The 24,334-nt window shown below is 58.7% G+C and overlaps 1 protein-coding gene across 1 annotated transcript; it reads left to right on the top strand.

Moving 5' to 3' along the window:
• Positions 1 to 95: 95 nt before the first annotated feature.
• On the top strand, positions 96 to 23,344 carry VIPR2 (vasoactive intestinal peptide receptor 2). Its single transcript, XM_053926245.1, has 13 exons — positions 96 to 280; positions 2,048 to 2,147; positions 7,917 to 8,024; positions 8,835 to 8,932; positions 14,524 to 14,621; positions 18,780 to 18,921; positions 19,333 to 19,483; positions 20,089 to 20,149; positions 20,539 to 20,608; positions 21,127 to 21,218; positions 21,852 to 21,981; positions 22,059 to 22,100; positions 22,430 to 23,344. The coding sequence occupies exons 1-13, from the start codon at positions 218 to 220 to the stop codon at positions 22,601 to 22,603; spliced, it is 1,329 nt and encodes a 442-aa protein (XP_053782220.1). The 5' UTR covers positions 96 to 217; the 3' UTR covers positions 22,604 to 23,344.
• The last annotated feature ends 990 nt before the right edge of the window (positions 23,345 to 24,334 follow it).

Here is a 24,334-nt window from a genome sequence, read left to right as displayed (position 1 = left end):
GGCCGCGGGGGGAGCGCGGTGCGGGGGCCGGGGGAGGGAGGCCACGGGGCGGAGCGCGGGCGCACGGAGCAGCGGGCGGTCCCGCGGGCGGGCGGGCACCCGGCGTTGGAGCTGCCGGTCGGCAGCTGCTGGGCGCGCAGCGCTCGGGGCTCGGAGCCTGGACTGCGGTCCCGGGAGCCGCGCGCCGCGCGCCCCAAGCTGGCGCCGCGGAGCCGGGATGAGGGCGTCCGTGTTGCTGCCGCCCGCGCTACTGACCTGCTGCAGCTGGCTGCTCGGCCCGGTGAGTGCGCCCGGCTCCGGCCCCGCTCCGACCCCGTTCCCGACCCCTCGCCGCTTTCTGGACTTGCTGGGAGCGGGACCCCGTTTCCCCGCGGCGCGTCCCCCAGGCGCGGCTCGCCTGCACGCGCCTGGCCTCTCAGAGCGGAACGCGGGTGGGTCGCCCCTGGCACCTGTTTGCGCGTCAGAGCGAGGCGCGCTGTGGCCCAGGAAACTTCCCTTTTGGAAACACTCTGTTTTGATGGTTTTTTGTTTGTTTTTTTAATCATTATGTAAGAGCACCGGAGGAAATGGTGCGCTGAACAGAAGTTTGTTCACTGAGAGCATTAGATTCTTCTCAAAAACTCTTTCTTCTCTTTGAAAACCTTTAAGAAAGGAAAGAAAAGGTTGCGCACCGTGCTTACTGCTGGGTGCGTGTCGCAGCCAGAATCGCGCCCCTAGTGATTCACCCCCGGCCTCCGGCTGCGAGGCGGAGGGCGGAGGTGGTCGGGTCGCCGAGGCCGGGGGTTCAGGGGCTGTGAACCTGCCCCCCACCCCAAGCTGGTAGACGCGCTGCCCGGTTCCACGCGTTGAAAACGCTGGTTGGTTAAAAGTACCCGGAATTACTGTGGTTGATGCTGCTTTAATTTCTCAGATGTCCCAGAATCAGTGATCGCTCTGCGTTGCAAGGCATTACCATGTCTTTTAATACCTGAACAAAAAATTATTTTTCCTTTTAAGTCAATAGAATTCTATTCCCTAATCCCGACATGTACACCTCCTCCTGTTCCTATAAGGAAAAGGCAGCCTGCCGGAAGCGGGGTTCTGCTGTTGGGGGGTGTCCAGCCATAAGCGAGGGGAAAACAAGCTTCAGGGTTTTTAAAAAAATGAGGATACATGTGGCAAAAGGGTCCAGCATTAAGTTTCTTTTCTTAATCATCTTAGGAAATTTTGTTCCTTGTTGGAACCCTAAGGGACCTCTTTCAGCAGTGTCACCACCAGCAGGGTGCCAGAGAGGATGGTTTTCTGTAGTGAAAGCAGAACTTTGTTCAGACGCGGCGGGGGTCCAGCCAGGGCCGTGAGCACTTGTGGGGGGCGGGGGGCGGTAAAGAAAGAGAACACCTGACCTTCGCAAAAACAGAGCAGAATATTGCCTTGTAGGACGGAGAGCCCTGGGCTTGTCTTTGGCTCGGAGAAAGGGTGTGGCTGTCCCCTCCCTCTCCCCACCTCCCCTCCAATCTTTTTGAAAAGCTCCTTCACCCGAATGCTACGGCTGAGTTTCTGGCGTGGCCCAAAGGCCCTAAGAACAAAGTTCTCCTACCTGGGCTCTTCCCAGGGTGGGGATGGAGGGGGGGGTTCCGTAGCCAAAGCCCAAGGGGCCTGGCACCCCTGCGCCCCTACAGGTGGTCTTATGAGTAAATCCGTGTCCACGGTGATCACGTCAGAGGCGGTGAAACAGGGACTGGAGAACGGAAAGGCTGTTAGCCTGCAGAGAGTGTCCACGTCAGGACACAGAGAACATGCAGTGTGCTGCGTTTGTGAACGTGTCCTCCTTCTATTAGGTTTTATATCTGTCTTATAATTCCCTCACACAGGAAATCGTGAAGTTTTTTAAATGACCGTGCTGGAAGTAGGAAGGTGGTCGCCTTTAGTTGAGTGTTAGTTCAGAAGCAGTTTAAGACTCTGGTTTGCAGGGGTTTTGTTTGTTTGGTTTTTGTATAGAGCTTTTGCCCCACTGTCTTCCTACAAGGGAATTTTCCGCTATTTCTATTTTTTTCAAAACCTTGACCAGGTGAAGGGCATTCACCCGGAATGCCGATTGCATCTGGAAATACAGGAGGAAGAAACCAAATGTGCGACGCTCCTGAGAGCCCAGGCCGAACCGCCCAAAGGTAAGCGGAGGGCTTGGTGAGCATGGCTGCCGCCCGAGATGGACAAGCCGACAAGCACATAGCTTAATACCTCGCTCGGCAAACAGGTGTTGAACGGTCGTCTTCACCCTCCCCCCACCAACAAAAGTTCCATTTCCACCGCTTTCCAACACACTTCTGGTAAATCTCATATGGAAGGGAAGGTCCTTCACATAAACCTTCACAAAGAAAGCTTTAATTCGTAACAAAAACCCCAGTTTCCATGCTTAGAGACAGTAGCAACTGTTACTAAAATAAATTCATGGGCATTGTCGTGGTTTGCAAAAGCAATTCTGTTTCCTATCAGTTTTATCTGGTTTCTTCCATTTTCAATTCTTAGTAACATCACAGAAGGTTTTGGTCCAGTTAAGAACAGCGGAAACGTGTCAGGAATCGAACAGGAAAATGAGATTTTTCTTCTCCTGAAGGCAGACCTAGTGCGACTATAGTGAACTTGCTGGTTTTGTTTTCTTCGGGCCAAAGGAGAGATGCTCCCGGCTTGCACACATTCATTGTATAAACTCCGAAGGTCCTGCGGTAACACCCAGAGTGTACACAGGAGCAAAACCTTTTGTCCTTCAGCTGCCTTTTCCTGTCCTGTGCCCTTAATGTATGCTCTTCAAGGGAAAACTCAAGTCAAGCCGAGGTTTTGTGTTGGCACGGCATGGTGTGCTGGGAGGACCTCGGCCCAGAGCCCCAGACGTGGGCTTTGTGAGAGACCCGCACTGACCAGTAGAAACAGAACGGGAGGCCATCAGTTAACTTTGAATTTTCTAGGAGCCACGTGAAAGCAGCTCTGACTGGTGTGGCTTGGTTGGAGCATCATCCTGTAAACCGAAAGGTCGCTGGTTCGATTCCCAGTCAAGGCACAAGCCTGCGTTGTGGGCCAAGTCCCCAGTAGGGGGCGCATGAGAGGCAACCACACATTGATGTTTCTCTTTCTCCCTCTCTTCCCCTCTCTCTAAGAGTAAATAAATAAAATCTTTAAAAAAACACAAGTAAAAAGAAACACGGGAGATTAGTTTTAACAATACATTTTATGTATCTAAATACACCCCAATCATTATCATTTCAACTAGCAATTAATGTAGAATACCGATGTGTGTACTAAGTCGTAGAAACCTAGCGCGTCCCAATCAGACCTGCCACACGGCTCCTGTGCTGCACAGCGCCGCTCTGGACTGAGCGCCCCGCCAGTCCACTTCCTCCACTGACGGTGAGGCCTCGGGCCCAGGGCCCCTCCCAGCCGCGAAGCACTGAGATTCTGTAGCAGACACGGTCCTGGTGCCACGTCTTGCTCGTGGTCTGCTGGGACGAAGTGGCTCAGCCCCACGGAAGCCGGGTCCAAGCGTGTGTCCTGCACAACGCCGCGTGCGAGGCGGTTTGCATGTCTGACAGGGAGTCGAAACCAAACACAAACACAAAACTAACCCAGAAGTCCAGACAAAAACCCCTTTCATTCCTGAAGAGGATTCAGTTTGTGGGAAAGTTTACGGCTTTGTGACCTGATATCGACTCCTCACTGAGACTCGCTGCACCGGCCGGGATTCATGTAACACCTCTGGGCCACCAACGCCTGCAAACACGCCTTCATGAACAGCGTCCCAGCCTGTGGCCTCGCTGCGCCAGAGCCCCTTCCCCAGGTGGGTGGGGTAGACGCCGGAGGGCTGGAGATGATGACAGAGTGGGTCCCCGGGGGTCAGTGGTGCTCTTCCAGAGCTCAAGAAAGAGGGGAGAACAGCAGGGCCAAGGGTGGGTCATCAGCAGGCAGGGGGCTGGGGCCGTGGGAGGTCGACAGGGCGGCACTGTGGGTGGCCCACGGGGTGGCTCTCGGGCGCTGTGACGGTCCCTGCCGGGCGTGGGGGGCAGGGCCGGGCGTCTCCACACGGGGCGGGGTTGCTCGGCTGTGCTGTGGGAGGGAGGTATGTCTCGGCCATCATAACACTGACGGATGGGTGTGCTGGGCTGATCCCGGGAAGTCGCCCAAGTCCTGAGCATAAATCTGCAGAACGTTTTCCTGGAAGAACACGGAGGCCACTCGGGCTCCGAGTCCCCTCTGCGCGGCCGAATCCGTGCCGCTGCCAAAGGTCGTTTGGCACCAAGAGGTCCCCGGTCAGCAGACGTTGTGGGGAAGGTCTTGGGGATTTTTAATGTGTTGTTAGGAAACACTGACTGTTTTTTTAAATCCTCACCCAAGGACTTACTGATTTTAGAGATGAAGGGGGAAGAGAGAGAGAAATGTCCCCTGGGGATCGAACCCACAACCTTTTGGTGCACAGGACGACGCTTGAACCCAATGAGCGACCGGCCTGGGCAGAAACACTGACCGTTTACAAAAGGTCAGCAACAGCAAACACCGCAGTGCAGGCGTGTTCTCAGTTTTCCAGCATGGAGGCCGGTTCCGGCCGCACACAGGCCGCACACGGGTTCCCGAGGACGCCTGTTGTGTGGCTGCTGGAGGCGGGAGCGGCATGAAAACGGTCCCCTGCTTTCGCCACGTCTGCCTGTCCTCGGCGCCGTCCTCCCGGATCCCCACGACGGGCACCGGGCTCGTCCGATGTTCTGGGTTCATTGCATGCGGCACCTTTTCCAAACACAGAGGTGTGGTCGGGGCTCCCGTGAAAGATCCTCTTCTGTGCGGAACGGCTTTGGTCAGTTCTGGGTTTCGAGTGTTGGTTTCGTGTGAGTGCGAGTCCCCAAAATAAAACCTCGCTACGTACAGATTCCCAACTCGGACGTGATCCGATTCCAAAGCACCGCCCGGCGGCCACATCCCAGCACACGGTGTCCCGGCTGTACCTGGCAGTTCACGTCCAGGCGAGTGGGGGGGGGGCTCTCACAGCCCCCTAATTCGGCAGGGTACTGTGGTGACCCGGAGTTGTCTGCGCGGCAGGTGCCCTGTGAAACAGCCCTTGCAGCATCTGAATGCTTTTGGAGTGTTGGCTGGGCTGTGGGGCCAGGTTTCCGCCCATGTGACATCCGGGTATCAGCTGCAGGTGTCCGGGAACCCGGGCCTGGCTGGTGCTTCTCTGGGGGCTGAAGGCGTGACCTGCATGCTCGCCTGTGCGCTGTCCCCACGCCGAGGCCCCATGAGAGCCACGAGCCTCACGTTGGGGCTCGAGACCCTGGTGGTCGGCCCGGGCGCTGTGGACGTGCCATGACTCGTGTGGAGAGAGGAATCGCTGTCACCGCAGATGTCAGGTGGACACGGTGGCAGCTCCTCCAAGGGCTACCTGACAGTGGAAGAATGCAGCTTATTGATTGGACTTCGTCCCATCTCCTTTCTGTCCCCAGGGGCAGTTAGGTCACAGTGACACCCTGAGCTGTGCCCTAAGATTGTCAGCTGCCCACGGCAGTGCCCTGAGTCTCCCCTTCCTGTCGCTGCTCTGCGATGCACTCGGGCCTGCCAGGCCTGGTCTCTGGTCTCCGTCACTGACCACAGCCTCTCCGAGCAGCACCCAGCCGAGCGATCTAGGATGTGCCTCCCTTATTTCTCTGTGGCCAATGTTTTAAGGACAATGGTGTAAAGTACACCCTTTGGACAGCAGAAAGCAGGAGGCTGCAGAGGAATTTGGTCCCTGCTGTAAGTTGTAGATCTGCTGGGGTTCAGTGGGACCAAAAGTCCCTGGGCACCTGCCATCGGCCACCTGCGCAGGCTGCAGAGATGCCAGAGAGGACGGCCCCCCAAGGGAAGTGCGCGGTTGACAGTCGCGGAGCCCACCGTCCCCAGGGCTCACGCTGGCCTGCTCACGCCCCCTGGGCCCCGCCACGATGTGGTCACTTCCGTGAAGACTCGAGTACAGGAAAGGCTGGCGCAGAGCCCTGGGATGAAGCTGCTGGAGCCGCTGTGTGACCTGCGGCACCACTCCTGGCAGCCGCCGGGGCGGGCTCTCCATCTCAGCCCCCGCTCCCTGAGCTCAGGAAGCAGGGCCTTGAGTCCTTCCTGGGACTGACGGCTTCAGGGTACAGGAAAGGGGGTGTGTGAAGGGAGTTGAATGCACCAGCAGGCCCTCAGCAGAGAGGGGGCTGCGGGGGAAACCATGAGTAGCCTGGTTTGGGCTGCAGGCCACAGGATGAGTTTCGTAGGGACCTGAGGCCCTGAGGTGGGACAGCGGCTCGGGACGTGGTGGGCTCCTGGGCGGGGAGAGGTCAGAGGGCGGGTGATAGTTGACAATGTCTTCGGACCACTAGTCTGGGGCATCTGCAGGGAGGAAAGGCTGTTCACAGAGGGTTCCCACCCCCCCACCCCAGGGGCACTAGTCCACAGGCCTGGGTGCTCACCTGCTGTGAGCACATGCAGAAGAGGACGCTGCAGCAAAGACAGCGCCCTCCCCAGGGAGCTGGCCTGCAGTGCAGCCCTCAGACCGGCTCTGAGGCCGCAGCAGGCGCCTGCCTGGCTGTGATTCAGCCTCCTGCAAATGGCTGGGTTCATGGAGAAGGACAAAGCCATTTTTAAAAGGGATTTTTTCCCAGCTCCATGGGTGAGTCATTGCATTTGGCTTTCAGTCCTTCACATTGGTGGTGGACTCGGGGGGCTGGGAGTAGGAGACGGGTCAAAGGATTCAACTTGGATCAGCCCTTTCAAGTTCGGAGGATGGTAGGCATCTCCTCGCTCGGCACGGCCCCGGAGCGGGCAAAGCTGAGCCCGCACAGGATCCTCCGGTTTCGTCATGATGGGAGAGACGCAGGACACAGGCAGCCCGCAGACCTGCCCGTGGGACACCAGCTCTGCTTGGCTGCTGTTCCAGTTTCTGTGTGGTTCAGTGTTTTCCTATGAGGACGCGGAGAGCAAGTGTGTGAGCTCCTGAGGCCGAAGGGAGGGACAACTTTGGAGGCCTCTCCGCGCCTCTGAGCTGGCCTGGCCTCCCTCTCCTCTGTGCCCTTGGCTCGTGGCCTCCATGGCCAGCTTGCCCGTCCCTCCCGGGGAGGCTGGGGCCACCTCTCTGCGGTTTGGGTGGAGTCTTCTTAGGAAGGATGAGTCCTCACTGTCTGTTCCCACCGCACACAGTGCTGGTGACCTGTTATGTCCCACACTGTCCCCTCTATCGTTTTGGTTCCATGAGGCCTCCAGAATGTGCATGGTCAGGTTCCAGGGAGCCTGTGGGCTGCGGCACCAGTTCAATTTACTAGCCTTTTTTTTTTTTTTTTTAAGAAATGGGAAGGGAGGGAGAGAAACATCAGTGTGTGGTTGCCTCTCATGTGCCCCCCAATGGGGACCTGGCCTGCAACTCAGGCCTGTTCCCTGACTGGGAATTGAACCGGCGACCCTTTGGTTTGCAGGCTGGCGCTCAAGCCACTGAGCCACACCAGCCAGGGCCAAACATCAGGTTTTGAATGGGGAGTTGCTGATGCTCTTTGCTCTTAAATGTGGAGGGAGGGGCATTGCCAGCCGTCTCTGGCCTGACACCTTAGTGCCAGAAACGGGAGTCCTGGGGGTCCGAGGCCCTCAAGACAGACGTGGAGGTGCCGCGTTCTCACACCAGCAGGACAGTTTTCATAATTCTGTCACCACTGAGAAGTGCGCCATGCGTGCTGGGTCACTCCGAAACTTTCCACCACAGGCTGGTGACTTTCAAAGCCGATCCAAATGGATATGCAGCTACGAGTATTCTCAGTAATGTTGTTGGCGCACGTTTCTCTCACAGAAAAATAATCTGCAAGATAATTGTCTAAGGAACAGGCTTTCTGTTCGCGAAGCACCCACACAGACCCTACACCTGGGTCCCCCTGCCTCCTTCTGTCCCCCTGCAGCTTGCAGCGGCGTCTGGGACAACCTCACGTGCTGGCACCCGGCGGACGTCGGCGAGACCGTGACGGTGCCCTGCCCCGCGATGTTCAGCAGCCCTCACAGTAGACCAGGTGCTTGGGCGTGTGTCTCTGAGCTTCTGCGGCGGGTCTGCATCTGGGGGGTGGCTTCCCCATGGAGGGTGGCTTCCCCATGGAGGGTGTCCCTTCCCTTCGCTGGACAGGTCAGGGAGCAGCTGTGTGTCGGGCTGGTTTTGGGGAGCAGAGGACAAAAGGCGTCCCACTGGGTCACCCGCCTCAGGCAGGCTGCGGGGCAGAGCAGGCCTCAGGGAGAGGCTGCCGAGTGAGCGAGAGCCCCGTGCATGGGCCAGATATGTAGACAGGGGGCCTGAGCGCTGAGGTGGATGTGAGGGACCGTGCAAATGAGGGGCCACGGGCTCAGCACGGAGTGAATACACAGCCTCCTAGACCCCAGAGAGGGCCCGCCACAGGAGCCTGAGGCTGGGGACGGGGACAAGGCCAGCTCTATCTGTCCTCCGTAGGCTGACTCCTCAGCCCCACCTTCCGAGTAGGCCCCTGGGACACAGACGCCTGCTGTCTCTCTGAGTTTCCGGAAACTGAGGCCTGCTGATGGGGGCTGGGGCCTCCTCTTCCCGGGTTCTGGGCTGGGTCCCCGGAACGTGGCCTTGTTTTGCTTTGTTGTAAACAGTCCAGACTGTGGCAGCGTGAAGAGATCCGTCTGCAAGAACCGAAAAGGGCAGACACGCCTGGTGTTCAGGAGGGCGGGACGCAGGTGTCACAGGGCAGCTGGGATGTCCCAATCTTTGCAGTCGAGATTGGGGTGGGGAAAGGGAGATGCAGGAAGGACGGGCTGTGTTCCCTCCCTGGGGCCTGCACGTGCCAACATCGGAATTGATCTTCCAGGAAACATAAGCAAGAACTGCACGGGCGACGGCTGGTCGGAGATCTTCCCGGATATCATGGACGCGTGTGGCTACGGTGACCCCGAGGACGAGGGCAAGGTAAGGCCCCCAGGCTCCCTCCTCCCTGGTCAGTCTCGGAAGCACCCTGACAGGGACAGCCCTGCCTCCCCGAAGTGATAGTGCTGCGGCTGGTTGGTCACACAGAGCAGAGTCGTCCTGGTTTGTCGCTGCTGCAGGCAGGGCATTACCTGCTGGCCTGGGATTTTGGGGGCAGGAGAGGCGGGTCCTCCTCACCTGCAGCCAGTGTCTGGAAAGCCCTCCCTGCCTGAAAGGAGTCCTCAGGATCCTCCTTTCTGCCTCTGGGGCCTCTCCACCCCCATGGATGTTCTCGGGCTGTGGGCTGTGGGCTGGCGCTAGAGAAGCCGCAGGGAAGTTTCCTTGGCCCCAAGCCAGCACTGGTGCCGGCCAGATGCTGCAGAGTCTCTGCAAACTGGGAGGCGGAGTCTGTCCCATAGCAGGTCTGCGGCCAGCTGGCTGCAGGTGACTTGTCCTTTGTGTCCCAGGCTGGGCCATGCTGGGGGTGTTCCCGCAGCGGGGCACCGTGCACCCATGAGGTACCAGGAGATGAGGAGGGTTAAGCAAGGTGAGCCCTTTCTCCCGGGACGTTCAGGGAACCGTGGGCTCGGCTCCGCCCTGGGCCTGCCCTCCAACCTTCTCTACCTCAGCAGGGGCCAAGGGCCAGTGTGGCTTTATTCTGCTTTATCCCCGGAAAAACTGATCACTGTCCTCCCCTGGGCTGGCTCATGTCCCCCCACAGCCGGGGGGTGGGTGAGACGTGGTGCTTCTGTGTGATGTCACGGTGGCCCCGGTAGGATTGGGGGGATGGGGGTGGCTAAGCCTGGGAGGTCTGGAAAGTCTCATCCGGGGCGGTTGGAACCCTTTTGCATGACCACCGAAGTGAGGTTCCCTGTGTCACTTGTATTTCACGCTCCCCTCAGTCCCTCGGTGGCACCTGCAGTCCCTTCAGCCAGCAGAAGGGCCCCTTTGAGGATCGGGACCAGCAAGGGGGTTCGTGCTGCTGAAAGCCACCCCGCTCACCCCAAAGGCACGAGGAGGGGCCCCCACCCTCGGCTAGGCTCCCAACCAGAGATCAGACTCGGGGCCCACTGAAGTGAAAGGCACTCGGGGCTCAGTGCAGGGGGTCGCCCTCCCTCTCCCCGTCCCCGTCAGCTGTCCTTTCCGTCATCTCCGCATCCTGCTGCAATGCGATCCACCTGTTGGGGTGCGATCCTCCCTGGTTTGCGCATAGCTCAGGGTGTCCTTCACTGAGGTGGCACCAGGGCACTCGGCCTGGCTGGCCCCACTACAGCTTTGACCCTCCTGTGGGCAGGGAGTGTGAGTAGCAGCCATTTCATGCCCTTCGACTCCCCTGTCCCACCTGGCAGGCGCCGTCTGCTTCAGCCCAGCGGTCACACCGCTGGACGTGTGGCCTGAGGCGCAGAGAGTGGGAGACCTCCACCACCAGCGTGCTCAGCCTGTCCCAGGTCCCCGTGGAGGGTGGGCTGCTTCTTGCCTGTTCATTCCCCTGTGTTCTGACTCTGTCGTCGGGGATAAGAACCCGATGAGGTTGCAAGGCACGTTGGGTGTGGGGGGCTGGGAGCTGGCTGCCATTCGAAGCCACATCGGTGTCTCCAGCGTTGTCCTCAGCTCCCCGGGTCACACCGTGGGCAGCATTCTCGGCAACGCTGTTTGGAAACCCCCCCCCCCCGCCCCCGGGGTCACTGGGTTCCGCCTGTGTGAAGCACCGAGCAGCTGTAAATTCCGACGCTTTTCCACCCAGGTCGAGGAGCTATTTTTCTTCTGAATTAAACATTTCATACATTCTCCTGATGTCGTGAATGCATGGGCCGTGCTAACTGATTAAAAGTCAAAATATTTTAAGGCTCGAAAGTGAAGAAAGTGATCCATCGTTCTTCCTGATTGCAGCCTCCGTGAATACTCTGGGTGCTCAGTTGTTTAGGGAGTTCTTCCAAAGATGAAAACTGAGAGGTGCGGACATGCCTGAGGGCCAGGACGGTCCTGAGCAGGACAGGCGCCCTCACGGTGCCGGCCAAGGCCCCCAGCAGTGGAGGTCAGGGGCCTGTGAGGGGACCGGATCTCCTGCCTGTCTCAGGAGCACCCATCCCAGCGCCCCGCCTTCCACAGGCCAGGTTTCCCTCCTCTGTGTCCCCTCCCACCAGACCAACCTTCAGGCCCTTGTCTTGTGTACGGAGCATTTCCAGCTTCGATCGTGGACATAGTGTTTACTCCCATTAAGAGGATTTCACCCCCTCACTCTAACCCTAGCCCCCCAGGTCCCCAGGGTGCCACACCACAGCTCTTCTCCCCTGTTCATGGTCACCTGCTGGACGCTGCGGGGAAGCAGGACAGGAGGGACCAAGAGACCCTCTGATGGACCCAACCCCTGACATGGGAGCTGAGGAGGTCATCCGCAACTGCATTCTCAGCCCAGGTCCCTCCACCTGGTGTCATCAGCCCGCTCGGCCCCTCTCAAGCCCTGGGCTCTCCTGCCCCAGCTTCCTGACCCTCCTCCTGCATCGCAGGCTGTCTTCAGCTCCCTCAGGCCACACCCCTACCTTGGTTCCCACCTGTGGCCCAATGTCCCCGTGTGTGGTCTCCCAGGGATGGTGAGAGCCGCTGAAAATGGAAACAACTAGAGATTTAGCACCAGCATGGTCTCTGTGGGCCTCAGGGTGAAATCCCTTCCTCCTGAGTGTCTGGAATCTTCCAGATGAATCTAGAAGGACCAGGGCTGAACCCACCCTCTCGGCTACCTCTCGGCCCCACGCATGATTCTGCCCTCAGTGCTGCCGGGCCGTCTTGCTGAAGGACAGACAGACAGCAGTGCCAGGACACGTGGGCACCTCTGAGGGATGCCTCCTGTATTATGTATTAGCTGACATCGGCTCTTAAATAAAGAACACGCTGCTAAATTTAGCCGAGAGAACTGTTTGGCATTTCAGCCGTTTCATGCATCAAGTGGACACATTTCTTCCATATTATGCCATATTCCTAAAAATACGTCTGCTCTCGCCTCTCAGCTTTCAGGCCTGGCTGTAACTCTTTCCTGCTCCCCCTCATGTCTGCACACACCCGTCCCCCCGACAGCAGAGATCACTCACCCTCGGCGCTCACTCCGTGTCAGTTGTGCTTCAGCCGCTCCACTCCCACAGGGCCCTTGGAGCCCGCTCTGCCTGAGCAGCCTGCCCGCAGGGCGGGTGGGGACAGGGCTCTGAGGATGGTGAGGCCCGTCTCCAAGGTGCACGCTCAGTGCCCTGGGACCCACGATGCTCTCTGATGGTTGCCGATCTAATTCAGCTTTGGAACAAGGCCTGCGGGCGGCGTCTTCGCGTCAAACGTCAGGAGGAGCTGCCACCTGGAGCACCAAGCACTGCAGCCCTCTTCACCCTCCTCCTCCTCGGCACAGCCCTCGGTGTCCCAGGGGCCGTGAGCCAGGGGCCCGGGCTCTTCCCTCGTCAGTTCTAGTCGCTAATCCACATCAGGTCCCCGGCTTGGGGTCCTTGCTCTGCTCAGACGGCTGCTTTCTCCAGGGTTGCCTTTGCCTCCAGAATTCGTGCCGCTGGTCGGGTCACGGTTTCGGAGAGGAGGACACGTTGCACCTGCTCTCAGAGGGGAAACGGAGCAGGTTAAGCCGTGCGATCAGCCCCCATGGCCACGCCGTCTGCCTGGCTGGGCTCTTACGTTTCACCTTGTTTCGCGATCATGGAGCTTTGGAACCCGGAGGCTGTGTCCTTGGACTGTAGCGTCTCCTCCACAAGCGGAAGTGCCGCCCTGCCTTCCCGCTCCCACGGTGGCTGCGGGTGTCTGCAGAGAGCAGCCGTGCGTCTCGGGAAAGCCTGGAGGACGTGCAAGAACCAGACACGACTCAGAGGCCGACACTGTCCCTGGGCACGGGAACAGCGGCCACGCTGGGGATGGAGGCGGCAGGCCCGTACACTGGGGCTCGAGCACGCTCACCCGCTCGCGGTTTTTCACGTGTTTTCTCTCTTTGCCTGACACACTCCCCAGACTCTGAGAAACCTCAGGGCTTCCCTGGTCAAGACTCACGGTCAGGAATCCAGAAGAAGGGAGCCGCGTCGCTGCGGTCTCTGTCTTACAGGAGAAGGGCCGGGACCCTCACACCTGCCCTCCCAACTCCACCTGAGTTTGACGACCACTTGACCTGGGACGACAGGTGTGAAGACACAGGCTCTGAGGGAGGCGACACTAGTGATGTGAGGGCCACCTGCAGACAAAGCTAAAGGACATAGCTGTGTGTGCAACTCAACACGGACACACGGCGGAAAGGGCAGGAGGTGGATGGAGCCTGGGGAGGTGGAGACCGGGGCTACCCCCCACCCCCGCCACCGGCCCGCGGCCGCATTCACTGCAGTTTTGGCATCTCGCGGCGTGTCTGCTGCTTGTACTCCACTTCTGTGCTTTTGAAAGGATTGGAATATTTCATTTCCAACTGAACTCTTTCATAATGTGAAGCGCTGGACAGCGGCCCCTCATTCAGACAAGAAAACAGAAAATGGACAAAAACCTACCATCACAGTTTCTGAGGACATCTTCCAAACCCTCTCCGGTCATCTGCGTTCTCCTGGAAACAGAGCTTCCTGGGGAGCCCTGCAGCCTGGGAGCTGGAAAGAGGGTGCACTTTCCCAGACCCCCGACTTGTCAGACCTGGAAGGAAGTCGCCCCAGGGCAGGTGTCATAGCCCTTTCTTCGCCCCAGTCCCTCCGGTGGCCCCAGAAATTAGAGGAGAGGAGAGAACCTGCACACACATGGGGCCCGTTCTCCCTACAGGGACCTCCTTTGTTTCTTACTGGAAACCGGGGTTGTTGCCTTTGGAGGACAGCTTGGGGAAGAATGTGGGGTTTAGCTGTGTCCCTCGACCCCTCCTTTTTAATAAAGGTTTTATTTATTTATTTTTGGAGAGATGGAGGGAGGGAGGGAGACAGAGAGGGAGGGAAACATCAGTGTGTGGTTGCTTCTCACGTGCCTCCTACTGGGGACCTGGCCCGCAACCCAGGCATGTGCCTTGTTGGGGAGTCAAACCAGCGACCCTTTGGTTCACAGGCCAGCATTCAATCCACAGAGCCACACCTGCCAGGGCCTCAACCCCTCCTGCAACTGCTGGGTTTCCCTCTTTCTTTGGTGGGAATCGTGGTGTCTTCGGTGTCCCAGGGTCATCCGAGCGCTTGTCCATTCCTGAGGTTTGAACTGTCCACGTGGAGCCGAGCGTTTTCTTGGTGAATGAGACGTGGAAAGTGTGGTCGGTACTGCCCCAGGTCTGGACACTGGGGTACACGGGGTCAGCCACTGGTCCCAGTGTGGGTGCGGGGGTCCCCTGGGGAGCGGCCAGGGTCCCTGATGGTGGCAGGTCCCCTTCCCTCCGCACAAACCTGCCTTACGGAGACCATCCACAGTCACGCACAGTGAATCTGAGGGAAAAGGTTCTGGGTTTGAGAGGAAATTAGCACTGAACGGCGCAAGGGCCTGCCCGGGTTTCCAGGCCACCAGCAGCCAGAGCTGTTCCTGAAGGCAGAGGCATCCTCGGCCCAGGAAGCGGCCCTCGATCCCGGGCTGGCCACCGCAGCTCACAGCGGCCTTGTCCTTCCCTGCAGATCACGTTCTACGCCCTGGTGAAGGCCGTTTACACCCTAGGCTACAGCGCCTCCCTGATCTCCCTGACAACGGGAAGCATCGTTCTTTGCCTCTTCAGGTAAGTGGCACAAATGAGCGATTCTGCCAGGAATTTGGCACGGGGAGATTGTGGTCCGCTCACTTGCACCAGAGCCCACGGGAGGAGGAGAGAGAATCGCGGCCGCAGCCCACGCTGAGCTGAGCCTGCACGGCGCCGGGGGGTGGGGGCTGCCACTGAGGTGCCAGTGTCCACGTTTTCATTTCAACATTCCGCACTCCTTGTGTGAAGAGAGAATACTGACCTTGGGTAGGAATTCAGTCCAGCCATTACTCTGCAAATACAGCCACCATGCAAACGCGGTGAGATTACGGAAGCAACACGCGCGTTTGGCGCTTCGGCGCTCTGCTGAGAGACGCTGGGAAGTGCTCGAGGGGAGGAGCGGGGATCCGACTGCCCAGGTGCAGGCCCTGGGTCAGCCTGGTGGTAGCTGTGTGGCCTTGGACAAGTGACTTAGCCTCTCTGTGCATCTGCCAGTGGAACCCCCAGGGCATGAGGTGAGCCCTCTACATTTTGCCTGTTTCCCATGGTAGTGACATTCGAGTCCCCGCCGCCCCCCTGGACTGTTAGCTGCCTTCTCTGGTAACTGATGACAGAAGTCGTTTGTCAGGGGAGGTGGGAGGGGCCTCAGTCCCCAAGCAGACGTTTCCGTCTGGGACACGCAGATAAGCAGTTAGGATTAAATCCATGTCTTTGGCCTCATTTAGCACGGAGTGATCGGACACTGTGCGCCCAATTTGAACAGAGTTTTGACCACCATGTCTTACTTCTCTTTGCTAAGATATAGCTCAAATGCTGCCTGAGATCGAGATAACATCAGCAGCATAACAGCCGGAATGTCTTTGGAACCTAGCAAATAGCCCCTAAGCAGATTCATACTTGAAAGGAAAGAAAATGAGCAAAGACTCGTGAAAAATATAGCTGAGAAATCCAACAAATGTGATTAAATTATTACACTTGTCCTTTTCCAGGCAGCTCACCTGTATCAGGTGGCTGGTGAGTCTCAGGAAGAATAAGCCAGTTCCTTCAACCCAGAGGGTCCTTTAAAACACGTGGGCAACATCTATCGTAGTCCAGTTCTTTAAGAAAAGCACTGATACAGAGTTAATGTTTGTTGTACGATCTTCCGTGTTTTACTCCGGATTTTTAAATCTTCGGGTTTTCCGAGACGAAAAGGAAAGGAAAAATTCAGGTGGGTAAGCTGGCACCGGGTAATGTGAACTGGAAACATTTCCGCTTATTTCTGAAGAAAGAGCTGAACCATCCACCTTCTTGTCGTGGGCGGTTTCCTTGGATTCGCCCCGTGTGACGGATTTAAGTAGCCAGCCTGGTGGTATTCGGGAATTATTGAAAATACGGACGTGACCCTGTATGGGAGCCTCGGAAGGTTGTGAGTACGAAACACAGCCGTCCGAGTGTGGGCCTCGTCAGCCACCTGCTGGTGAGACTCTTAGTTAGAAAGGACTCGGCTGCCTTGGAGGTCCTTCATTCTGCTGCTGGTTCTGTGGGTCACGGCTGCCAGAAGCGGCTCCCAGAGCCCGTGCTCCGCCCTCAGCCCCAGAGACGCCCCGTCTCTCCTGCCCCCACCTGTTGGGTTATCCTGTGCCACTTCCCCAGACAGCTGTGCGGGTGACGAGTTCTAAAATCCTCTCTGTAGAAACGATGGGCTCCATGGCCCCGTGGCCGCACCCAGGAGGAGAGTTCCTTGTGGGTGGTCTCCCAGCAGGTATCCCCCACCGCAGCCCCATAAGGCCCACAGGCGTTAAGCAACCGAGTCCTTATTTTAGGCACAGAGAAAGCGGGCAGTGTGGGCTTGGTCGGCCAGTGCATGGCCCAGGTGTCACTGGGCGGTCCTGGCAGCTGCTTCCCGTGGCCCAGGCACTTGGCTGGGCAGCTCTGACCCTCCAGGCGCAGGAGTCACAGCGGCCATCGCCCACACAGGTCATACCAAGCATTTCTAATTTAGTCCTCCTAGCCTCCCACCCGGTGAGTGCTGCCGGTGCCCAGTGTTCCCAGTTAGACGAGGAGGCCCCTGGTCCCGGTGCCCAGCCCATCTGCCTTCAGGAGCAGGCGGGTCTCCAAGGTCCATTCCCAGCGTTGTGGAAAAGCAGGGGGCAGCCCAGCTTGTCTGGAAGTTGCATCCAGCGTCCATGAGCGACGAAGACCACAGGGCAGCTCAGTGCACTTGTGTCTGATGGCAGCGAACCCCACATCCACTCGGTGGGAAGACGTGGGTGAGAGAGAGCAGAAAGGAGACAGGAGGGAAGGAGAAGAGAAAGAAGAGGCGATTTGGAGAAACCAGTGCAGCCCAGCCGAGAAGCCGCAGGAAACGCAGCAGCCTTGGCCGTGAGGCACAGCACCCACACTCAGGAGCCGGGGGGTCCCCCAGCGGCTTGGACCCCAGAGGAGGAGTCGCAGCAGCTGCAGAATTACTGCCAAGGCAGCGACGAAAACTCACGGCACATTGAACATCTTCACGGGCTGAGGCTCGGTGGCGGTGCGGAAACACATCGAGTGGGGCGGCCAAGACTTCCAGGGGCAGCTTGCTGCGTGTCTCCCAACGCCCAGGTCAGGAAGTAGGGCCCGGCTCGCACCGGCAGCCGACCTCGTGGCCGCCCAGAATCCCACCAAGGGAACTCCTGTCTCGGCGCTGTGGTTCAGAGTTTTGCGGGGAAACCCGTCCGCACAGTGGCATGGGCTTGGTGTCCTGTCCTCTCACTGCCGCGCGGAGAGAACTCGGTTTGGTTGTCTCTCTGACCGCCTGTGGGTACGTGGTGGCCTCCGGTGGGGACCTGTTACCCCAGAGCTGTGAATATGCCTTATGCACTCTCCCTTGTACATAGGCACACGCTTCTTTACACACGCATGTGTTTACACGTGCACACATTTACAGCAATACCATATTTACTGGCCATAGGCTGTCCACAGGCTGGTTTTCTAGACACTACCGGCGACTTTTCCAAAGCGACGGCACGGTGTGTGGGACTTCTAGTCACTCCGCATCCCTGTCACTACTTATTATTGTCGGTGTTTAATATTTAGCCACCCAGCGGGGAGACAATAATATTACTGTAGAATTGTGGGTTTTGTTTGCATTTCTCTGGTGGATGATAATGAGATCACGTGTTTGGAATTTTTTTTTTAAGCACCGTTTCCAGTGTTTGCTGATTTTTCCATTCTGTTGTGTCTGTTTTTCTAAAGTGATATTTAGGGGTCACATACTAGAATCTCCTCAGACAGAGGCATTGGAAACGATCTCCAGCCCAGTGATTTGACTCCATGCTCTCTCAGTGGGTCTTCTGATCAAGAAAAGTGTTGATTTTAATGAAGTCATTTATCATTTTTTTCCTATGGCCAGTGCTTCCTCAGTCCTGTTTATGAAATTTTTGGCATAATCTTCTCTTGTCATCTAGATATTTTATTACTTTCACTTTTCCTGTTTAGGTGTATGGTCCATCTGCCACTTATGTTTTTCTAATCCTCACCCAAAGATGTGTTTACTGATTTTTAGAGCGAGAGGGAGACACAGAGAGAAACATTGATATGAGAGAGAAACACAGCTTGGTTACCTCCTGTACGCACCGCGACGGGGAATTGAACCCGCAACCCAGGCGCGCGCCCTGATCTGGAATCGAACCTGCAGCCTTTTGGTGCATAGGACCACGCTCCAACCCGCGGAGAGCAGGAGCTTTATAATTCTGAATCATTCAAACCTGTGATAACACTAGACGCTTGCTCTTGTCCATTTAGGTTTTCCGTAGTTTCTTTCAACAGTGTTTTGTGGTTTGGGGTAAAGGCTTGAGCATCTTTCCACGGTCATTTCTAGGTACTTATGCTGTTATATATTGTGTTAAACTCCACTTCTCCTTCCTTCTTTAATTTTTTAAATTTAATGACATAGAGAGAGAGAAACATTGGTTTGTTGTTCCATGTACCGATGTATCATTGGTTGCTTCCTGACCTCGGTTCAAACCCACGGCCCTGGGGCATCAGGACGAGGCCGTAACCTACTGAAAGACTGCCAATTCCATTTCTAATCGTCTCTAGGAAGGGGTTCATTTCTGTACATTAACTCGCTTCAGCAGCCTTGCTAAATAAATTTGCTCAGGAATTCTATACTGTGCGAACTCACAGAACAAGCATTTGCTTTTCCGCCCCCCCATGCCCCCCCCCCCCCAGGCGGCTGCACTGCACCCGGAACTACATCCACCTGAACCTGTTCCTCTCCTTCATCCTGCGAGCCCTCTCGGTGCTGGTCAAGGACGACGTCCTGTACTCCAGCTCTGGCACCCTGCACTGCCCCGACCGGCCGTCCTCCTGGGTAAGGCTGTCCCTGCGGAAGAGTCCTCCACGGAGGGGATAAGCCTTCAGCACTCCTAGGGGAATAGCTCATTTGCTGGTCTCTCTTGTTTTCCCCTTTTTCATCTCCTGCGGAGAGCGGACAGTGAGAGAGAACAGGGAGAGAGAAGGGGGTGCCTGGAGGGTGGGGACGAGGGCAGAGGTCAGGCGGGGGCTGAGGCCGCGTGTGCTGCAGCTCACCGTCACAGGCCCGAGGGGCCTGGGGGCACTCCTGACGCTCACCCTCCAGCACATCGTCCAAGGGCCTCTCCCTGACACCTGCGGTCAGCGCTTCTGTGCAGGGTGTCCCGGCTCCTCACGCAGGCGGGCTGCGCTGTGTCCGGGGTGGCCGTGCCTGCTCTGAGCTGCTGTCCCTCGCTCTGTGACGTTCCAGGTAGGCTGCAAGCTGAGCCTGGTGTTCTTCCAATACTGCATCATGGCCAACTTCTACTGGCTGCTGGTGGAGGGGCTGTACCTGCACACCCTCCTGGTGGCCATTTTCTCCCCCAGCCGCCGCTTCCCGGCCTATCTCCTGATCGGGTGGGGTAAGGATGCAAGCCCCTGCTGCCCTCCGTGTGCCCGTGCGCTCCACACCCCGTCGGCCACCCCGCGAGCCACCCGGCTTCCTGGCTCCTGTCCCCTCAGAAGGCACTGGGCTGCCCCTGGGGTGCCCTTCAGGTCACATCAGGAAGAGCTTTTCTAGGACAACTGGAGACTCCTGCAGCTGACACCCCACACTCCTGGGAACCAGGAACGGGGGCGGAAACTGCTCTGAGCCCCACGGCCACGGAGCAAAGCTCACATGGGAAAGTCAGGAAAAAGGCCCGGGAGGAGGGGCGCCCACTAGCAAAGCCTGGCGTTAGCCGGGCCCGGGAAGGGGGCCGTGCTGTGTGACACCCCGCCACAGCCAGGGCTGCCGTCCACCAGTCTGTGGACCTGTCCCCTCCACACTCTGGGAACAGCACTCACCAGGATGTGCGCGGTCAGGCCCGTGAAGGGTCCTCGATCAGACACGTACTCAGTCGCGGGCCTGACCTTGTGTGTTTGGGGAAGAGTTCCCACGTCACCTTTTCGACGTTCAAAAGCCCTCGTCCTCGGTGGTGGGGAGGGACGCCCACGGGGTCGTGGGTGACCAGGCGTGTCTCCGCAGGCATCCCCACCGTGTGCACGGGCGCGTGGACTGTGGCCAGGCTCTCTTTAGAAGACACGGGGTGAGTGCCGCACCTTCCACCCGAGATGGAGTGATCCCCACCCCTCGCCTCGTGCAGTCTGGGCTGCACCCGCCCCAAGTTAGACCCACGAGCTACGGGATTTCCCTGGGCCCTCACCTGCCCCTCTCCCCGCTGCTGGGTTTCCCTGTGGAGTCCCCTCCCTCCTGCTCGCAGACGGTCAGTGGGAAAGAACGAAAGAAAACAAAATCTCTGCATAGGGACGGAAGGCGGCAAGGTCTCTAGGTGCACGGTCATTGTGCCTTTCACCTGGGCATGTGGCTGCGGGGGACCGACCAGGGAAGAGGTGTTGGGGGTGTTGGCGGGGGAGGGGAGCCCACAGGCCTGTAGGCAGTGGGTGGTGACCGATTTTCCTTGTCTCTCTCCTGCAGTTGCTGGGATACCAACGAGCACAGCGGCCCCTGGTGGGTGATTCGGGCACCGATTTTAATTTCCATTGTAGTAAGTGACGGCTGCGGGGAGCCTGAGTTGCCCATCAGGCGGGCGCACACCTGGGGGAGAGTGAGCGTTGTCCCAGATTGAATGCCAAGGCCCGTCCCCTCAGTCTGAGAGCAGAACCTCACAGGCGGGACGATGGGACAGAGCAGTGAGGGAGCTTGTGCGTCCCCCTAGTGGGGGGGGAGGTGCCTCTGGGGAGTCACAGTTAGGCTGACCTGTTAGGACATGTGAGGGCCGAGCAGGATTTCCGCTTGTCCTTTTCACATCTCAAAATTCTTGCGTGCACACTGCCGCTGGGGGGGCCACACTACATGGTGCAGCTGGCAGCCGATGTCCAGCCGGACTTGGTGGAGGGGACGGGGCAGAGGCAGGCTGGGCAGGGCTCCGGCCCTTTGTAAATGCAGGGCCTGGGACGGTCCCAGGGAGAAGGAGCCAACTCAGGGGCTGAGCCTCAGACGCCCCAGCCACACCCGCCTCCGGCGCCAGGGGATGGGGAACAAATGTGTGTCTCTTTTCTGCAGGTCAATTTCGTCCTTTTCGTCAGCATCATTCGGATTCTGCTGCAGAAGCTCCTGTCCCCAGACGTTGGCGGCAGCGAGCAGTCCCAGTATAAGTGAGTGTTGCACCCACGCGGCCGAGCCGCCCTCACAGCCTGCACACCGAGAGCCGGGGGACGAAGCAAGTGTGTGGGGAGCAGAGAGAAGGGGCTCCGGGGGCTGGAGTCCTGCGTCTGGTGCCCAGCACGTGGCCTGAGAACTGCTTTTAGGGGTGCCTTACAGGGACCTGTGCACAGCGTCCTGCCTGAGGCAGGCGGGGCGACGGTCCAGGTGCCGCCCCCGCTGCACCGCAGCGTGTTGTCCGCAGGGAGCCCTGCTGTGCCAGCTGACTCCCCTCCTCGCCCACTTCCTTTGAATCTGTCTCATTCTTCCTGCCCCCTTGGACCACAGTCTGTGCTGGCACTGATGCCGGGTCTCGTACTCAGTAACAGAGATGATTCTATACATTTCCATCGGGAGCGTAGAAGGAAAACTAAAGCCCTAAACTTGAGTCTGAAGCAACCCCCAGTGTAATGGGCAGCGGCCGGCCCAGCTGCTTGGAGCTGCAGGCTGGAATCGCAGGGGCTGAGAGCTCTGTGACCCGGGGCGGGCCCCCCTCACCTGTCTCCTTCCAACCTGGAGAGACAGGAGCTGATGCTTCGGTGCCTCCCAGCCCTGCCGCACCTGCTCAGGCTCCCTCTCTCTGCCAGGAGGCTGACCAAGTCCACCCTGCTGCTCATCCCTCTGTTTGGCGTCCACTACATGGTGTTTGCCGTGTTTCCCATTGGCATCTCCTCCAAATACCAGATCCTGTTTGAGTTGTGCGCGGGGTCCTTCCAGGTGCGTGTGGTGGGGGGCCCCCGTCCTGCCCCCTGCCCTCCGTGTGCTGAGCCCCTGACACAGCCCCTCGTCCACAGGGCCTGGTGGTGGCCGTGCTTTACTGCTTCCTCAACAGCGAGGTAAGCCCTCCCACCCCTCGGGCCCTCGTGCAGGTGCGCGGGCTGTGGGGACGTCCTGCACCCAGAGCCCCATCTTCTGTTGGGTGCGACCCACAGCCAGCGTCTGTGGTTTCTCAGTCCAAAGGGCCAGGGCCATGCACCAGCTGGGTCCCTCCTGCCAGCTCTGACAACAATGCCTCTCTCTCCCGGTCCTCCCTCTTCCCAAGCCCATTCCCCTCCGTCTGACGGGACACGATGGAGGGGTGAGAGCAGGAAGGGCAGGAGGGAGGAGTTCAAGGCCCACGCTTCCCCTCCCAACCCCGCTCCCCTTGCTGTGCCCCAACCCCCAGGTACAGAACGAGCTGAGAAGAAAGTGGCAAAGTCTGTGCCCCAGCCGGCCTTCCAGCCGCGGCGACAGGCTCCACAGCCTGTCCATTTCGAGGAACGGCTCGGAGAGCACCCTGCACTTCCCCCGAGGCTCCCGCACGCCCTCCTTCCTGCAGACGGAGACCTCGGTCATCTAGTGCCGGCCAGCCCGGCCCCAGAGTGACACAGCCACCCCGGGGCCCGGGTCAGTCAGCGCCAGCTTGGGAGGCCAGGCCTTCACTCGCCCCGTCCCAGGACCTGGGTTACTGCGGGACAGACGGGGACTGAAATCTAGTTATCGTTAAATTCCACATGTAGGTGATTTTGTGTGTTACGTGTCGCTGTGCAGACGGACCCATTTCCAAAGAGAACGGGGGAGACCGGGTGACCCCCGAAACAAGACATGCTGGCCCAGACTCGGGTCCAATGGCTGCGCAAGGAATTCGAGGGGTTTCAGAACTCAATGTCTGTCCTCGGCTGGGAGCATGGCCCCCCGGAGGGAGAGGGTCACCCCTTCTGCATGGCTCCCATCCCTAACCCCCCACTGAGTCTCACCAGGGCTACTGCTTGTCTGCATGACACAGAAGCCGGAGGGGGGCTCCCCTGAAATTGCTCCTGCAGGCCAAGGTGCCCCCCTCCTTCCTCAAAGGCCACAGCAGCAGGGGGCAGCGTGTCACCCCTCAAGGGGTCCTTGCTTTCGGGAGGCCCTTCGACCATGGGATGGACCTTTAGAGTCACTTCAGGCCCCTCCACCCAACAGACTCCGGTCACCAGGGCACCCCTGGAAACAGGGAGTTTGATCTGGTGGGAGCAAACCCATTCTCTCCTTGAAGAAAATAATCTTTCAGTCATTTCTGTTTCAATGGAGAATTATCGTGGCACAAAATAAAATGGACTGACACCCCTGTGCAGTGCTGGCTGCGGGGCCCCTCACTGTCGCAGCCTGGGGGGAAGGTCCGGGTGTCAGGTGTACAGGGGTTGGCATCCCCTCAGCAGGAGGGCGCCGAGGCCGGAGGAGCCAGGACTGGGCGTCCGCTCGGGGCAAGGGACAGGGAGCTGGGGGCGACTCTTCATTGGTGGTTATCGGGAGCGGGCGCCAGAGCCAGCGGGTGATTTACAGTGTTGTGGGGGTGCACGCCGCCGCGTGGTTTGGCATCCGTACGCCGAGTCGGAAGTCACTCCGAGGGCCCAGGGTCTCAGACTTAGGACCAAGCCACGCTTCTCGGCCACATCCCGAGGGAACCCCTCCCACCTAAGGCGGCACCTGGGCAAGGACGGTGAGGACGGGGGCAGGCACATGGCACCTCCATGGCCACTGGAAATGGCCACGCCCCCCCAGGCACTTGGGCACAGGACAGGACACCTTCCTTAGAGTGGCAGGTCAGCAGTGCCCACGGGCTCCCCCCGTCCCAGGGTGGGACCCGCACTTGGCCACCCAGCTCCACAGAACCCAGCAGCCTGCTCACCGGGGGCAGGCAAACACGTGTGTGCCCGTGTGCCTGTGTTTGCGTGTGCAAACACCTTGCTGTAACCCCGGCCTCATTCGTGCCACCAGCAGCTAAAACCTATTTCTAATAAGCTCCACGCTCCACCAAAATGCTTCTTTCAAGAGGACCAGAGCCCACGGCTGAGATTCAAATTGTCAAGAGGACGAACTCAGGCATGAGCAGACAGACCAGCCGAGGGTGCTTTTCCTAAGAGCGAAGAGTCAGGCAGGTGGGAGAGGGCTGGATCTAACACCGTCCCAGCTCCCGGTGGTCAGCGCCGGGCCAGTGGGGCCCACGGAGGGAGCTGGCAGGGGGGCTGAGGTGCCAGGGGCTCCGAAGCCGGTGCCTCCTCCCACCGCAGAAACAGCTGCACACCCCTTCTCAGCTAGAACGGCCGGTTTC

The sequence above is a fragment of the Desmodus rotundus genome, chromosome 6, assembly GCF_022682495.2.
Source record: "Desmodus rotundus isolate HL8 chromosome 6, HLdesRot8A.1, whole genome shotgun sequence".
NCBI lineage: Eukaryota > Metazoa > Chordata > Mammalia > Chiroptera > Phyllostomidae > Desmodus > Desmodus rotundus.
This window is presented reverse-complemented; position numbering and strand designations above follow the sequence as displayed.

Bases quoted from the DNA above. Each gene is read 5' to 3' on its own strand.
- VIPR2 (XM_053926245.1), top strand. From the start codon at position 218: ATGAGGGCGTCCGTGTTGCTGCCGCCCGCGCTACTGACCTGCTGCAGC. The intron at 14,622-18,779 runs GTAAGTGGCACA...CCCCCCCCCCAG, and splicing joins ATCGTTCTTTGCCTCTTCAG to GCGGCTGCACTGCACCCGGA. The intron at 21,219-21,851 runs GTGAGTGTTGCA...TCTCTCTGCCAG, and splicing joins AGCGAGCAGTCCCAGTATAA to GAGGCTGACCAAGTCCACCC.